The sequence below is a fragment of the Penicillium vulpinum genome (genome assembly GCF_028829585.1).
Source record: "Penicillium vulpinum strain IBT 29486 chromosome Unknown utg000002l_segment0_segment0, whole genome shotgun sequence".
Lineage (NCBI taxonomy): Eukaryota > Fungi > Ascomycota > Eurotiomycetes > Eurotiales > Aspergillaceae > Penicillium > Penicillium vulpinum.
In genome coordinates this window covers 4,027,903-4,043,928 of record NW_026643242.1, presented here as the reverse complement: position 1 = coordinate 4,043,928, position 16,026 = coordinate 4,027,903, and the positions used below count along the sequence as shown (strand labels likewise).

At 49.2% G+C, this 16,026-nt stretch overlaps 6 protein-coding genes across 6 annotated transcripts; 1 reads left to right on the top strand and 5 right to left on the bottom strand.

Annotated features, from left to right (window-relative positions):
• Positions 1-578: 578 nt before the first annotated feature.
• On the top strand, positions 579-1,669 carry N7479_004566 (uncharacterized protein; the record flags this gene model as incomplete). Its single annotated transcript, XM_057252263.1, has 2 exons — positions 579-1,480; positions 1,546-1,669. 2 exons carry the CDS (start codon positions 579-581, stop codon positions 1,667-1,669), a joined length of 1,026 nt encoding a protein of 341 aa, XP_057111588.1.
• A 588-nt stretch (positions 1,670-2,257) lies between these two features.
• N7479_004565 (DUF803 domain membrane protein) lies at positions 2,258-4,790 on the bottom strand (the record flags this gene model as incomplete). The annotated part of the gene is made up of 2 exons (XM_057252262.1): positions 2,258-3,979; positions 4,032-4,790. 2 exons carry the CDS (start codon positions 4,788-4,790, stop codon positions 2,258-2,260), a joined length of 2,481 nt encoding a protein of 826 aa, XP_057111587.1.
• A 1,043-nt stretch (positions 4,791-5,833) lies between these two features.
• N7479_004564 (putative Patatin-like serine hydrolase) lies at positions 5,834-7,822 on the bottom strand (the record flags this gene model as incomplete). The annotated part of the gene is made up of 3 exons (XM_057252261.1): positions 5,834-7,058; positions 7,112-7,697; positions 7,756-7,822. 3 exons carry the CDS (start codon positions 7,820-7,822, stop codon positions 5,834-5,836), a joined length of 1,878 nt encoding a protein of 625 aa, XP_057111586.1.
• An 816-nt stretch (positions 7,823-8,638) lies between these two features.
• On the bottom strand, positions 8,639-9,975 carry N7479_004563 (MOSC domain protein; the record flags this gene model as incomplete). The annotated part of the gene is made up of 4 exons (XM_057252260.1): positions 8,639-8,661; positions 8,720-8,936; positions 8,988-9,905; positions 9,961-9,975. 4 exons carry the CDS (start codon positions 9,973-9,975, stop codon positions 8,639-8,641), a joined length of 1,173 nt encoding a protein of 390 aa, XP_057111585.1.
• A 285-nt stretch (positions 9,976-10,260) lies between these two features.
• On the bottom strand, positions 10,261-12,076 carry N7479_004562 (serine hydroxymethyltransferase; the record flags this gene model as incomplete). Its single annotated transcript, XM_057252259.1, has 5 exons — positions 10,261-11,405; positions 11,458-11,595; positions 11,655-11,748; positions 11,809-11,865; positions 11,924-12,076. 5 exons carry the CDS (start codon positions 12,074-12,076, stop codon positions 10,261-10,263), a joined length of 1,587 nt encoding a protein of 528 aa, XP_057111584.1.
• A 1,718-nt stretch (positions 12,077-13,794) lies between these two features.
• On the bottom strand, positions 13,795-14,355 carry N7479_004561 (uncharacterized protein; the record flags this gene model as incomplete). Its single annotated transcript, XM_057252258.1, has 1 exon — positions 13,795-14,355. One exon carries the CDS (start codon positions 14,353-14,355, stop codon positions 13,795-13,797), a length of 561 nt encoding a protein of 186 aa, XP_057111583.1.
• Positions 14,356-16,026: the final 1,671 nt, after the last annotated feature.

Here is a 16,026-nt window from a genome sequence, read left to right as displayed (position 1 = left end):
AACGGTTATGAACTCTGGGTTTGCATGCCTTTAGCGACATACAACGTTGGTTTGGGTCCGGTCTAAATGGATTGTTCTTTTTCCGACTTTTGAAGCTCTTCTATAAATGTAGCCGACGTACCAGTATTGATATCATAGACCATCGGGGCTGTTTGTGTAGCTATAAAAAACTTACACTCTGATCAAATCGGCTTGTTCTGCCTACCTATCTAGCGACTGCCAGGCATGCTGTTCCCGTTCGAGCAAGATAGGCACCAGGTTTGTCTCCATCGCAGCTTTGATCATTTCGTTTCAGTCCTTGCACTTGTTTCTACATGTCCATCTAGTCCCAGTATCCCTAAAGAAAATGGTCAAATAGAAGCTATGTAAATTGTCTGAGGCTTCAATATACTTTCCTCACATACTTCCCACCACGTGACCCAATCTACCCTATTTAGCCCAAAACAGCAAAATCAAAACACGTCCAAACCATGGTTCCTTCCGCTTCACGCCACGGCGACTTCTCGCCAAATTCAACTTCAAACATTAACCGAATCTTAGCGCACCTCACCCCAGTCAACGTGACCCTCAAATAACGAATGGAAACCCAAGCTACAGACCCGCAAAAAGCAAGCATGACCACCGACCAACCAAAACGAGCCGCAAAACCACAAACTCCGCAACCGCAAAACCACCGTCATTTCGACCCCTGGCAGTCAGCCTCAACAGGACACCAGCGTGCAGCTGAAGGCGGCGGCTTTCTTGGCTCGACATTATGGCGGGATACGCGGTCGGAGAAATTAACCAGGCAATATCAAAGCGGGGATTGTCTTCCAGGACGGGGAGTGGGACTGGGAGCGGGGAGCAAAGAAACACAGGAGTCGACACTCTTACCCGGCGCGTTCGATGGAAAATGCGCGCAGTCACCGCCGCCGCATAAAGCTTCTGGTGAATGGGCTATGGTAGCTGGGGATGTGGCTAAGCGGAATGAACTCGGCGTTCGGGATATACGGTCGTTCATGGGTGTTAGCAAGAGGAAGGCTATGGATGATCTGGTAAATGATACTACGACGGAAACGAAAAAGGTTAGGACTGTTGTTGGAGGGAACCTGAGTTTGAGTCCGACGAGAGATACAAAGGAAGGGGAAAAGGAAAAGTCTCAAATAGAAGACAAGCCCCAACCCGAGTCCCGATTTGACTCCAGCCTCGATCTGAAATCGACATCAAATATCTTTGTCGGCGTTACGATCTTCATCAATGGCTCCACCCTCCCTCGAATCTCAGAGTATAAGCTGAAACACCTACTCGCGTCGAACGGGGCTAAGAGTTCTATCTACATGGCCCGGAAGACGGTGACGCATGTTCTCATCGGACAGCCTAATACCGGGGCTGGAAGTGGAACAGCTGTGTCTGGTGCAGGCGGAGGTCTTGCCGCGGGTAAGCTTCAGCAGGAAATTGCCCGTGGGGGGTGGAAAGGTGTGAAGGTTGTTAGTGTGGACTGGTATGTACTAATCAGGATGCTGTTGAATGACCAGTGAGTGATTCTTTCTGACATTGGACTTGTAGGGCTCTCGAGAGTATTAAAGCTGGGCGTCGTCTTGCCGAGTCCCGGTTCCCTGGTATGCATGTTGCGGCTAAAGGGCAGCGGAGTGTTGCTGGGATGTTTGGTGTGCAGGGGGCGAAGAAGTGATATTTTTACGTGGATATGGTTGACATTTAGCGACTTCGTTTTTTTCCTTTCCTTTTTTGGTTTGCGTTGCATTGCATATGGCATTTTGCCATGCATGGCGTTTTGGATAGCCATGATTTTCTGTCAGTCTTCTGGGTTGGGATGAATCTTCCAACTACACGTTAATGATACCCAATGAGCTGTGATCACGAATCTAATCTGATCGTTTTGGCTATGAAATATCTGCTTTACCGTTGCCGATATAACTTATAATGAATTTAGACTTCCAGTGCTACTTTCAACTTGACACTTGTACTTGACATTCTCATTTCATTAATCAATCATGCGGCGTTATCATGACATCCATTATGTACAGAAACAAAATCACAATCACAATCACATACATGTACAGATCGGTGATAAAACCGCATTCGTTCGCAGAAAAGTCAAAAGAAAAAACATCAAAAGAAGAGAAATATCAACAAAAATCCCTCAAAGCGCCATAGCCATGCAAAATACAATGTGAGAAAGAAATCATGATATATGCGTCATAAATCAGAATCCCAGCATGGCCATATAAGCCAGATACATCGCAAAGCACTCTCATATTCACCTGAATGAACTTCCTCTACCTCCGCGCGCGGCATACGTCTCGCCATCATGGCTACTGTTGTCAGACAGATGCCGACGCCAGCCGCTCTGTTGGCGAGTCGGGTAGGCAGGCGGGGGGTCGTTCTGGCCTTCTGTCTCGCTAGAGAGGGTCGTTACCAAATCAGATTCCGAAGATACTGATCTCAAGCCCGATGCATTGGTTGCGGTGGGCACGAGATCGAGTGTGGTGGTGGGCGTGATAGTATCAGGGAGTGGAGGGAGAGGATTTGGATGGCGATGCGTAGAGAAGGAGGATTGGGCGGGAGGCGGGGCGCGAGAATGGGGATGGATAGAAGAGTTTGTTCGTGTGCGGGTTCTGCTGCCGCCCCCCCTCAATGAAGGGTGCTTCCAGCTCTCTTCTTCGTGGGAGAGGGGTTCTGGGGATGAGGTGGTTTGTCGGTTGGGTGGGAGATAGTAGGGGTTATTGGAGTCAGAGTAGTCGTGGTGGTTATCTTCGTAGGCGGGGAATGCGGCGACGGAAATGCTGGACACAGAATTGCCGTGTGAACGGCCTGCAAACACGGGCTGGGGCTCGCCAAGTTCTGACTCGGCACTTGACCAGCGGTCTAGCTTTTCATTCAGAGGTTCTTCTTCTGGTCGTGGATGGTGTGAGTCACCGTGGACGAGACCGAGTGATTCTTCCTCGGTTGCAGATTTGCGCAGATCGGCTGCCAGATGTGATCGGCGTAGGATGCCACGAGTCGGCGAGCCTGGTGTGGGTTTGACGGAAGATACACTGTCGGCCTTTGTACGACCCATCATGTTATTGAAAGAGAACTGGCGGCGGGTAGTGTTGGGGAGAGGTTCGGGTGCCAGAGATTCGGGCTTTTCGTCTGCCCATGATATAGACCGCGGCGTATCACTACGCGGACTGTTTGGGTGGAGAGGAGCCTCCAAACCTCCTGTCATACCGGCACCATGGTATCCAGTGTCAGCATTGCCACTTTGGTGGGCCATGTCTGCCATTCCCATCGATTGTGTGTTGGCGTCGGTATTTCTCTCTTCTTCTGTATTTATGGCCTTCCACTGGGAAGGATGAAGCACGCTGCTAGCTCGGGATCGGATGTTATCCATGAAAGAATGACCGCTTTGCTTGGTATTAGGTCGGTGATCCTCCTCATGCTCATCAGTGGGCAACCGGGACATGCCCCACGGTGGATGTTGTTGTTTGACCGAGGGTGTCCGTGGAGTGATTGGTCGTGACATAGTTGGTCCCTCGCCAATGACGGTCTTCCGCCGGCGCAGGCCATCCCATTCAATTATCTCATTCTCGCCTGGCACCTTCAGGGTATCCTCATGCTTATCATGGAAGAAACGGCGGGCTTCATCTGATTCCATAGTGCGGCGAGCAGTTGAAATGCGACGGATGATAGAGGCCGCACCTCGAATGGAGTCTGCCTTGGGCTCAGACTCGGGCTCTTCTACCGCGGCAACTTCCCGAATCTGATCCAGATCGCCTTTGAAAATAGCGGCGTCGGGGACATCCTTGGCGGACTTGGATAGCTGCAGCAATACCACACCGGCACAGATTTGGAAGAACCCAATGATCACAGTTGCAATCTGGATTCCTGTGCCCTTGAAGCCCTGGAACAGAATGGCGGAAGTAATAATGGTGGCGCTAGTGAACATCACGTAGTAAGTCGGAGTGACTAGAGCGGCATTGAACAGATTTAGCGCTTTCTGTATAGCAGAATTAGTACAGCAATGAGACACGAGGAGAGTGAAGACGCACATTAAGATAGATAATCTCGGTCAGCAGTGTCCCGATAACAAACACAAACAAAACGTAGAGGAACCAATGCTTGAACTGTTCCTCGCCATTAATCTGAGCGAGAATAGCAGACCCCAAGCCCTGAGTAGCCACGACACTCAATCCACCAACCATGCTGCAAATACTGATGTAAACAAACATGTTCGACTTTCCATATCGTGGACCAACCCAAAGAGCTGTGAAAGCAGCTCCAATAATGATCACCCCAGCATAGACCAGAAACCCAGGCTGGATAACAAAATGCTGCATGCTTTGAATATCCTTGACAGACGACTGCTCAGGCGCATTCATAGCAATAGTCACCGATCCGATAATACAACAGAAACAGCCAACCTTCCCCACGAAACTAAGCCGTTCCTTGAGAAAAATCGCCGACAGAACCGTCGTAATCACAACCGAGAGCGCACCGAGCGGCGTAACCAAGATCGCATCGACGAATGCATACGCCACAAAATTGCAGATCTCTCCAACAATCATCAGCGTCATACCAGTCCACCACCAGAAATTCTTTAGATATCCATATCCCTCGCCGGCCTCCTCATTGTACTTCACGTTCGCTTTCAGCAGCCCGATTTTCTTAATAACAAATGAGATACCGATAAAGACGCCCGATGCGACAGCTAACGAAATACCAACAGCCTTGTAAACCGGCGGACGGCCTTCGCTTTCCGCGCGTGCGAGGAGATTGTTTGCATGCGATAAGGCGTAATTGGGATCCATGATTGTGGAGGTTGGAAACCCACACTGACCAGCAGTGGGAAGAGGCGAGGAAGTGTGTCGCGGGGACAGAGAGCCGTCCGAAGACGAGACTCAGCGACTACCTGAAACACTTATCTGGACCCCACGATATCGATAAAGCCTGCGCGTATCGCCCGGGCGACTATCAATGGGGGCTGCAGTAACAACACCGATTCCGAATGTCGCAACGAATTTTGTGATGGGAGGAATGTGATTTGGAATATCGGCGATCTGGAAGTGCTTCTGGAAAATTTCCACGAGGAAAGAAAAGAAGAATGTGGGAATTCCGTAAGGGGCGCTCGTCAGCCGTTGGGCGCTATGACTCTCGGTGGCAATAGCAAAGATGGGATTTTGAGGATATCAAGAAAGTAGAATCTACTTTGGACAAAGAACCAGGAAGAATCGCAAAATAATACAATTAAAGAAAAGAAAAGAAAAGAAAAGAAAAGGGGAAAGGGGAAGGGGAAAGGGATCGAGATAACAAAGAGGCTGGGTGTGGGGAAAAGGAGGTACTGCTACATCTGGCGAGGGCGGGCTGAGCTGCGATCGGCAGGTACAGGTACCTTTAGGCATCGGCTTATATGGCTTAGGTTATGGCTTAATTTATGGACAAGGCCTTTGGTCAGATATAGATTGCAAAGATCAACAGGATGGCGATTTACTTGCATAGCCCCTACATGGTATATTGCATACGCCTATTTATGGAATAGATGAACTTATATCTTGAAACCCTTGTTTTTTGTTTCTTCACACAGTTACTGTACAATATACAGACCATCAATTCCCACATTTGAAGTCTCATAAATGTCGTCATTCATTATGCCCAAGGCCACCACAGGCCATCTTTCGCAGGGATTCAACTAAGATAAAACCCATAAAACAGGATTGCATGCGCCCAAGACGCCTTATCAACCCTAACCAGCCGTCTCAACAGAGGGGTATTCAGCAGAAAAGCCACAAAACAACATAATGCACATGTAAAAATTGAAAAAAAAGGCCACAAGATGAAAGCACGTGAGAAGGAATCACCGCACGTGGTAGCTGGGCTTCCGTTGCCGGTTCACCGTTGGTGGCGGCTCATCAACTGGATAGGGAGGTCGGACTTTGGTATTCGAGTTAGACGATGGTGCTTGGGAGAATAGCGGTGCAGGCATAGCTACACCACCGTCATCTTGAGCTGGATATGGGATGGGTGTCTTGGGCGGCACTGGTGGCGCCATACCATTGAATGTAAAATACTCATCACTGCGTGAGGGTGAAGTCTGTTGTTGCGAGCTTGGCCGGCTGGCAAGCTCGTGGCTTCGTCGATAATCACTGCCAGATTGCCGGGGTGGGGAAGTAGATACGCTATCCTGAGGTGTTGGGTGAACCGGGAGCGTGTCATCCGGTGGTGATGTAGTCACCACAGTTGGAATAAGTGGCGGCGCTTGCGAAGGTGGATTGTGATGCGCGAAGTCCAACTCAGCAGGTAACTCCGCGGGTAGTTCAACGGCGAAGTGCGCAGGGGGTGGAACATGTGATGGAGCGGGAGAAGAAAGCGAAAGCTCTTCGTTCTCAAGATCAAAAGACAAGTCGTCGCGATCCCCGCCAGCTGCAGTGTGGGTCGCCAGACGGCGGTTCATGCGCTCGATCTTAGCAAATCTGACACCTGCTTCTAAAATCATCTTCTTGACTTCAGGTCTGGCTAGATACTGCCGTGTGTTGGTGCTGATGTCGGCTAGTCGGTTCCATTCGTTCATACCAAACTCGCCAACGCCGACCTCGACGTTGAGGCGGAAATAATTGTCTTTGCTGACATTGCGTTTGGCAAGACGGTCTCGAAGCATCTCATTGTGGATATCCTCGCAGCCTTCAATCTTCATCATTAGTCGACGCCGCGCTTCAGCGAATGTGCCAAAGGAGTCGCCGAAGAAATCCTCCCACCATTCATGTTGTCGGTTGTTGGTACCAGGTGGACGCTTTCCGGTTCCCACACTAATAAAGACCCCAACTTCCCGACCTGGCCACTCATTCACAACAGCCTCATCAAGGATCAGCGGTGCGGGGTTGAATGTGCCATGACCCTCATCAATAAAATGGTGTTGGCCAATCTGGATGGGCTTGAAAGCAAGTCCCGTTGCAGATGTCGCACGTCCTGCTTGCCAGACTGTGCAGTCAAATTCAGGTGGAGGTTCTCGGCGGGAGTCATAGGACCGTAGAAGGACAGCCGTTCCTTTGCGCGGGGTGCCCTTGTACATAGCAGTGACCGCACTATATTTCGTATCAGTACTAGTGACTCATGTTTTTTGCATTGTAGAACTCACGTTTTCGTCCGATTTTCTCGCTTATCATAAAGCAGCGCGTTTGGATTACCCCAACGCAATCCATTAAGAAAAACGGATCCTCTTTGGCTTGTCGGAGACATTGGATGTGAAGCAGGAGCGGTGCTGAAACTGCCCCGACTGATAGAGCGTTGTGGAATAGAGGCTGGACTATATGGCAAGCTGGCCATAGAAGCCATAGAATCACGAGTGGGGGCGTTCCCCGTATCATTTCCCTCCGCCTCGAAGACTGTATGTTCCCGCACACATTCCCGGATCGCCTCCTCGAGTTTTGACGCCTTGAATAAAGTGGAGCGATAGGGAATACCAGCAATGGTCTTGTCGGTCTCAAATACTTTGCGAGTCATGCGCACGTATACTTCTTTGCACGTCTCGAGATCTAGGCGGAGGCGACCGAGCATAAGGGCGATCAAGCCTCCAGTGCCAGTACCGGCGATCAAATCGAAGTGATCGCAGGGTTTGGGAATCTGGTCGCGACGCGGAGGCTTGCCTTCACATTCAACATAAGTGCGGTACATGAGTTCCTGGAGAAGAATAAGCATGGAGTATCCACGAACACCACCGCCATCTGTTCAGGTCAGCTGAGTCTGATATAGGCTGGGAAGAGAGGTAAGTATTGTACTGACCTAGCGATAGGATCCGCAGCGGCGGACCCTTGGTGGTGTCCTTGCGACGAAGATGGTCTGGATCCATGGCGTTTGTAGCAGTTATGCTTAGGAACAATTACGATCGCCCTTTTTTCCCTGCTGCCGGCAGCTTACCCGCGGCGGGGCTCAGCGACGCCTTATGCACCGGATTGCGGGATGTTTGGCGCCTGACCGATCGGGTCTTGGAAAGAGGTAGAAGTGTCACACAAGTGAAACACGAGTCGAATGCAGCTCTAGTTGGATGCGTGACCGGTCAACGTGAGAGTCGCGGTTTAGTGTGGACTCCAGATACGCGGCTTATGGATGATTGGAGGGGCTTGAGCCACAGTCCCTGAATAGTTCGGTAGGGCTGGCTTAACCACAAGGTAAATGTATAAGTTCAGTTGCGCAAGTTAGTAAAAAATTGTAATACGAAGTTGGGAGTTCAAAGTTATTGCAAAGCAAAGTTATTGGAAGTTATTCTTAGAAATCGAATCCATACACTTGCCTTTCCATGGATCAAAAAAGTCAGGTGATTTGGGGCAATTGGTGGCGGTGTATATGATGTAATTGTGGCTGTGTATCCACCTATCAAATTACTTTCTTCCGCTTCTCACTCGGGTTTCACCTAGTATGCGTAAAGAAACAAGAGTCATATTATTGTTTTATTTTCAAGAGTCCAGCAGTTCAGCTGCAATTGTTCTGGGACAAAAATTTTGCCCGAAATATCTCTACATTAATGATTTGTTCCTGATGATAATCATTTCCCCAAACCTCCAACATGACGTCAATTTTCTAGATATCTACCGAGTACTCCGTACCTTTATACACACCGAGCTGGACACATGGACGAGGTATAACCAAAAGAGAAACCTATTTATTTTCAATTCGTCAGGCCAGGCCAATCTGAACAATCCAATTAGCATTCACTCCCACAATCCCACAGAAGGAGAGAAACACTCACCAAAAGTAGACCTTCTAGTCCCTTTCTCGGCAACCGCAACCTCATCCCCGACCCTCAGATTAATCCCCTCGCCCTTGGGCTCTAAGAAAGCATACCTACCAAAGACAGGACTAAACTTCGCCCCAGAATCCACTCTGCGATCCTTCATCAACTTCTTAAGCACAGCACCAGACTCACCAGTCCCCATCTTCCCAGTCTCGTAATCAACATTAAGGCTCTGACAGCGTACACAATTTCCTGTTAGCAAAAGCTTGCTTGATCCACGCACTGATCCAGCGCCCATAGTCAGCGCCCCCCAAAAATCCTCTTCGAAAGCCTCCCCAGCCCCCGAAATAACAATATTAGGCCGGAACTTCGTACGGTCCATTTCTTCCCCCTCCGGTAGCCGCGCTGAGACATCATCAACGGATGTCTCGGATATAACAAGATAGGGTGCGCAGTCTGCGAAAGTAATGCGGTCTTGGTGCTGTGCGTATAGGGTATAAAAGCAATATAACACCGCCGCACTAGCGGTGAAAAGGAGCGTGGGTGTGAGACTGCGAGCTGTTTGAGGGGTTATCCCGTCGCGGACAAGTGTACTGCCCTGAAGGAGTACATTGATCGCAGAAGCTACAATGAGAATCGGGAGAACCCGCTCCCATTTCCTGTCGGGATTTGTTAGGCTTTCACGTATTGTACGCAGCGCCGTCTTTTTGTCTTGCTTTGCTGGCGCGAGTGTGCCAAGCACTTCTCTTGAATTCGGTCCAAGGTAGGCTAGGACTACAGGGTACCCAAAGCGGGCGCTGAACCAGTCATTGTACTCTGCACCCATGTTGTATCCTATTGTTGGGCTCTGGTGCATTACGACTTCGAGGCGGCTGAGGGTTTTTGGGTTAGGCTGGAGTGGAATTTCCAATCGGGTGGTTTCGCGAGGTTTGGGAGCTGATTTTGACAGAGGAGGGTGATACGTGATAATTAATTTCCCGCTGTCCTTCTCTGTCTGCGGATACTCGATGTTGGTGTGGAAGAGGGTCATCTCTGGGAAGTGCGAGACATGCATGTTCTTCAGGATTGTGGTGTCGGAGCCATCCTCAGCTGGGGCAACTTTGAGGAGCATGAAGTGGCGGTCATATTGAAAGCCGCGTGTGGTGAGGATTCCTTCTGTGATTGTTGTCGGTCGGAGGGATTTAATTGGGTAGACATAGAGCTGAGGGTTGGTTAGTATTCTGTTTTCTGTCTTCATCGTAATTCTGTGTTCATACCTGGCTGACTTTCATGATTGTAGGTGGAACGCCGCTCAGAATGAGAAGAAAGCAGTATATCGCACCTCGATGTAGTAGTATGAAAATTATTTGATAAGGGGGAAAGAAGATGATGACATCGTCCCCCGATTTTCCGCATTAGACTTTGCGGAGTAAAACCCGCCGGACTTGTTCATTTTGTAGATAAAAATTCAATTCTTTTTTTTTCTAGTCTCAAATAGAAAAGTCTTCAATCATATTCGTTTCGAAATCATGCAAGGAAATATACAGAGGGAATCAAGAAAAAAAAAGAGAAAACGTCTACTGGTCCTCAGCCCACGGCAAGCTGAAGGTACCAACCCAATCCTCGACCTCTTGGCGGAGCAGCACAATCTCCGAGATCTCTTCACCCTCGCCCACGAAGTCCAAGAAGGCCTTGACAGTATTAGGGTTCTTGACACCGCGAGACTGAGCCGACTCACGGGCAGCCTTGTCCAGCTTCTGTGTGATGGTGACCGCACGATCGACAATATCAGCGACTCGGACGAAGTCCTCGGGCTGGAAGCCACGGGAGGTCATGGCTGGGGTTCCCAGACGCAGACCGCCAGGCTTGAGGGCGGACTTGTCACCGGGCACAGTGTTCTTGTTGCTGGCGACACCGCACAGCTCGAGAACGCGCTCAACGCGAGCACCGTCCAGGCCGCGGTTCTTCAGGTCCACTAGCACCAGGTGGTTATCGGTGCCACCGGATACAATGTTGTAGCCAAGTCCACCATTGCTGGTGGAATCACCTAGGCGCTTGGCCAGAGCAGAGGCGTTGAGAAGCACTGTCTTCTGGTAGGCCTCGAAGTCAGGCGTCTGAGCCTGCTTGAGGGCCACAGCCAGCGCGGTGATAGTGTGGTTGTGAGGGCCACCCTGGTGGCCGGGGAAGACGGATGCGTTGATGGGGTTCTCGAGATCGTACATGACGGGGTTGCCCTTCTTGTCGGTGCTACGCACGCCCTTGCGGTAGAAGATCATGGCGCCACGTGGGCCACGGAGAGACTTGTGGGTGGTGGTGGTCACGACATCTGAGTAGGGGAAGGGAGATGGTAGCACGTTGGCAGCCACGAGACCGGAGATATGCGCCATATCAGACAGCAAGTAGGCGCCCACGGAGTCGGCGATCGCGCGCATACGCGGATAGTCAATCAGACGACTGTAGGCCGAGGTGCCCGCAACAATCAGCTTGGGACGGTATAGTGTTGCCGACTTCTCCAATGCATCGTAGTCAATAAGACCGGTCGACTCATCGAGGCGGTAGGGGAGGGTCTCGAAGTATTTGGAGATAGCAGAAATTTTCTTGGTAGGGGTCTGGTAACCGTGCGACAAGTGACCACCGTGGGGAAGGTCCAGGCCCATAAGGCGGTCGTGGGTATTGAGGAGGGCCGAGTAGGCCATGAGATTAGCGGGCGAGCCGGACAGGGCTAGAGTGAGTTAGCTTCCCATATATTATTGCACCAGTCAACTGTATCATACGTTGAACGTTAACTCCCCATTCCTCCGGGTTCAGACGGAAGGTTTCTAGGGCGCGCTGCTGGCACAATCGCTCAGAGGCATCAATGTGTTCGTTTCCTCCATAGTAACGGGCACCGGGGTATCCCTCGGAATATTTGTCTGAATTACGGTCAGGATGGTCTGTTGGGCAAGCAGAGGCGGTCACCTGCAGTACATACTTTGCATAACACTGCCGAGGGCATCGAGGACAGCTTGCGAGGTGAAATTCTCGGAGGGGATCAGGTTAATGAAGTGCTTTTGACGTTTTTTCTCCTGTGATGATTTTAGCAGCTGGTCGGTCAATTGGTGAGCTCTCCATTATCGATGACGCACCTTCTGCAGGATGCTATACACGGCGGGGTCGGACTCCTCTAGGGAGGCCGCGAGCAGCTATTAAATGGTTAGTCTGCATGTTCTGCTTGCAATTGAATCGATTCCGGCCACAAACCTTGTGCTGCGTGTCGCGGGTGGACGACGCTACTCCCCGCGATTGGGGAGCCGATCTGGGCACGATAGAGGCGCGAGCGGAGACAACGGCTGCCCGGGAGCTCCCAAGGGGGAGCAAGCGAGCAGCTGATCTACCACAACGAGACAAATACATGATGATGCAAGAAAGTCAATCCTCAAGGGTATTATGTACTTAGTCGATAGGAAAGCGTCGGCTTTTAAACGACTGTTGCTAGTCGGACGAGCAATGGCACCTTTCCGTTGCCCGCGGAAAGCGGGAAAAATGCACTAGTCCCGTTTGAGCTCTCCGCCTGGTCCGTGCGCTAACTGTTGATTTATCTTCGCTCGGCAAAATTCCTCCCTCCTTTTCTTCTTCACACAACTAAATCCAAGATGAAGAAACGGCGTCTTAATCTGTATCAGCACTCGTCGGTGACGGCTGGACTTCGGTCTAGCTGGCGCTGGACGGGCGCTGCTGAAATGTCCCACGCCCCTTAACCATCCTTTGAGGGGCAAGTACCATCGGATTGGAATTGTTGTGTTGGTTGATCTCCCAAGGTCGGGATTGGTCTGGCGTGTCAGATCCATATCTCTACGAACCCCTTCGTGGCAACAGTTCTCTTGTCGCATTGTCGACACTCTAGTACAGCAAGGAGATACGATTCCCGTATCCTCCGAGTGACTCTCGAGTACAACTAGTTCACAGTATATAATCACTACTATTAGTCTTGACTTGATCCCTTCCATCTTCCTGTCTCACATTCCCTTGTATGCACTCGACCCTCACAAGACGGGGCGTTCTGAGATTACCTACTTTGTCTAGCAAGGGATCAGGGGCGTTGATACACAATCCAAAGAACATACAACACATAAGCCTTACCCCCTCTAGGGCTCTACTATTGTAGAGGGTAATAATGGTAATGAAGATCACTAACTACACAATCCACTACGGAGTACGGAGTAGTTTTTCGGAATAATGTATAGACTTTAAGCATGATAATAATATAACTATATGACCTTGTTCACCCCTATTCCATATCCTATCTCTGGTTGTCACGTTGCCTAACTTAATACCTATCTATGTTGTACTCATAGTGTAGTTTGTCATGACATATAACCCGCAAATAAGATTCATACCTAATGCTAGCCTGGGGGGAAAACGCATAGTAGCCATGAATAAAATCCAGTTCCGACCCCTTAATTCACCTTCTGTAAAGGTTCCTGCTCCGCCTAGCATAGTATGCGGCAAGCCTGATTTTCCAAGGTTGGCTTCTTGAGTTAGTGATCCCATCCTAGAAATAGTGCCAAGTTTAAGCAAGAGCTTCTCCTGCGAGATAGTCTGTTTATCAATAACCCTTAGCATAAGCAAAAGGATATCGAAATATTGTCGTTTTGAAGTTATCCCTAGAGGATATGGAGTTGTGAAGGCAGCAGACTCCCCAAGGGATTCTGTGCCTTGTTTCAACAAGAATTGCACGAAATCGTCCGTATATTTTTTAGCCCTGGCGCAACCCCTCTCGCGATCAGATGACCAAGAAGCGACTTTGCTAGAGGTGATTTTCTCTGTTCACTGCACGCCTTGTGCTCTGTTGACAAATTCATAGTACTAGTCGCATCTGTGCCTGTACCTGTCTGTGGCGTTGGGGACGTAGTTATCGCCATTCCCAGTATGTTTCGATCTCCTGGAGAAGCGGATGGAGAATTCAACAATCTTCTGCAGCAGAAACTTAGACAATGGGAAATTTAGTTTACTGACAACGATCTTTATAGCTCTCTCGACATCTAGGCTTTCTGAGCAAACATTCAGTCCATGGCAAAAGACAAAATCTTGTCGTTGCTTCACCTGCCATCACCGCTAATATTAGCAGAGTTTTAATCCCAACTGCTATCTCGGTCAGGAGTTTGCAATAATATCCACTTTTCAAGGATAATTTGGACTGTTTCGGTGTGACCGCTTTTCAGGGCCTTTTGGAGGACAATTGTGCTTGTGGGTGCTCGTCCTGGGCACTCAAACTCATGACGGGTTGAGATAATCCCACCCGTCGCTGGAACCCGGTCGAACTTGATTATGACTTTTGTTGCTGGCAGTGATATATCTGCACCTCGATCAAGCAGAAGGCGGAAGATCTCTGGATATGCTAGAGTCCAACGTATGCACGGCAGATCACAAATCTCGAACGAAAAGCACACATCATCAATTCCATTTCTCTTGGAACGCCATCGTCCTATTCCCTTTGGTTCGGCACCGTGGTTGAAGAGGGGCTCAACAGTATTCAGACGCCCTGATGCAACCACGTACAGAAGTGGGAACGGTTCTTCGTACTTCGATGTGGGCTTGTAGCCATTTACCAATGGGAGCACACTAATGCCGGGCGGTTCCTCAGGCAATGGATTCGCTCTATGTGCAAGTAGCAGCTTAACCAGGCTGTGCATGACGGACCTAACGGCTGTATCTTGGGGAGAACTCCCCCCCCCCCCCCCCCCCCCCGTCTTCAAGCAGGAATCACACCATATCGGTAGCTCCTACCTCGATTGTTGCCTATAGAGCATCTCGCTCTTCGACAAGATCAATCGATCCAAGACCACAGCTATTCTCCACAAGAATTTTAGCGATACCAAGGTGTCCTTTCTTCGCTGCGTTTTTCAGCACTTCCGTGAATATTGGGCGCTCACTGACCGCCCCATGATCAAGTAATAATTGGACTATTAGCTCAGAGTCCCCGGCTTCCTGGAGCAGATTGAGATCTGGATCGCTTCAAATGCCGGAGGTGTTCGGCACAAGGTCCCAGTATGCAACTCGATTCGGATCGATACCATGCTCCAGCGGAAGCCGTGTGACGGTGTGCTGGCCCCTATATGACGTGCAAGTACTCTCATCATTTGTGACATATTTCTTCCGGGAGCCTCTCTTTGAGTGCGAGTTGTACAGTTGCTAGGTTGTCATTATCGGCTGCCCAGAGCAGGGCACAGTTGGAGTAAACCTCGGTATTCTATTGATAGAGAGAGGGATTCAGGAGCCGGTATAGCGCTCTGCATATTCGGACAAAAGAGTTAAGAGACCACAAGTCTAGGGAGAAAACATCTGCCAGTTGATTAGCTCTGAAGTTGGGATCTTGTTAGGAACAGAAAGTAAAGAGTCCCCATTGATCTGATACGGACTGGAAAATGAGGTGGATAACCTCAACTGGTAGATCTAGAAGATGTATTTTCGACCAGAAAAGTGTAACAAAGTGTATCTTGGGATTTCCAAGATTAGTTCAGAGATGTATGTTTAATATGTAAACTCATAAAGCGGGCGATCAACTGGTTGTAGTCGGAGTACATCATTCTTGCATAAGCACAATAGTACGGCCCAGGGGAAAGAAGCTTGGAAGTACCTAGGTAATTCGGGCTCTGTATTCATTTGTCATCTTTCTATATAATCTGAAGAGGGAGAAAAACGGTTTTTACTCAAAAGACATATAAAACAAAATAGAAGACATTAACTGCCTATTTGGTCTTTTGATATGCATAAAAAGAATATAGCCAAGACTTGTCTAAAGGGTTAGAGATGACTAAAATTAGATTAGATCTTCTATGGTTGGATCATTTCTATTTCGTACTTGTGTCAAGATTTGACGGAGTATTCCATATCTTTAAAAATGAGCTATCAGAGGAGGTTCTTATATAAAGATCTCATACGGAGTACGGAGTACAATATCAACAGATCAAAAATTTCAAATGCCAAATGATAATCAGCCGATCGTAGCACCTAGAACAACAATGGCCAATGCCCAGAGAAACCCGTCTAACCCTAGTAGTCCCACTATTTCCTAAATGGGAAAGGATTCACCGGGGCCACCTCGAAACCGGTTCCCTGAGAGCGTGCGCTTAACGGGAAGAAGGGGACGCTAGGGAGAAGTGACTTGAGTCTTTCATAATAATTTGACTATAATAACAAGTACCTTTTTCAAATTACACCCAATCCACCTTTTTTTATTGCCACTTTGTTGTTTCTCTGCCCCTTTTCCCGTTTTTTTCTCCCAAAAGTCCCCTGGTCCCTGTGCTTTAGTGGCACGGGTACCTGAATCTCTCCCAATTTAATTAACAAGGATTGGTTATAAA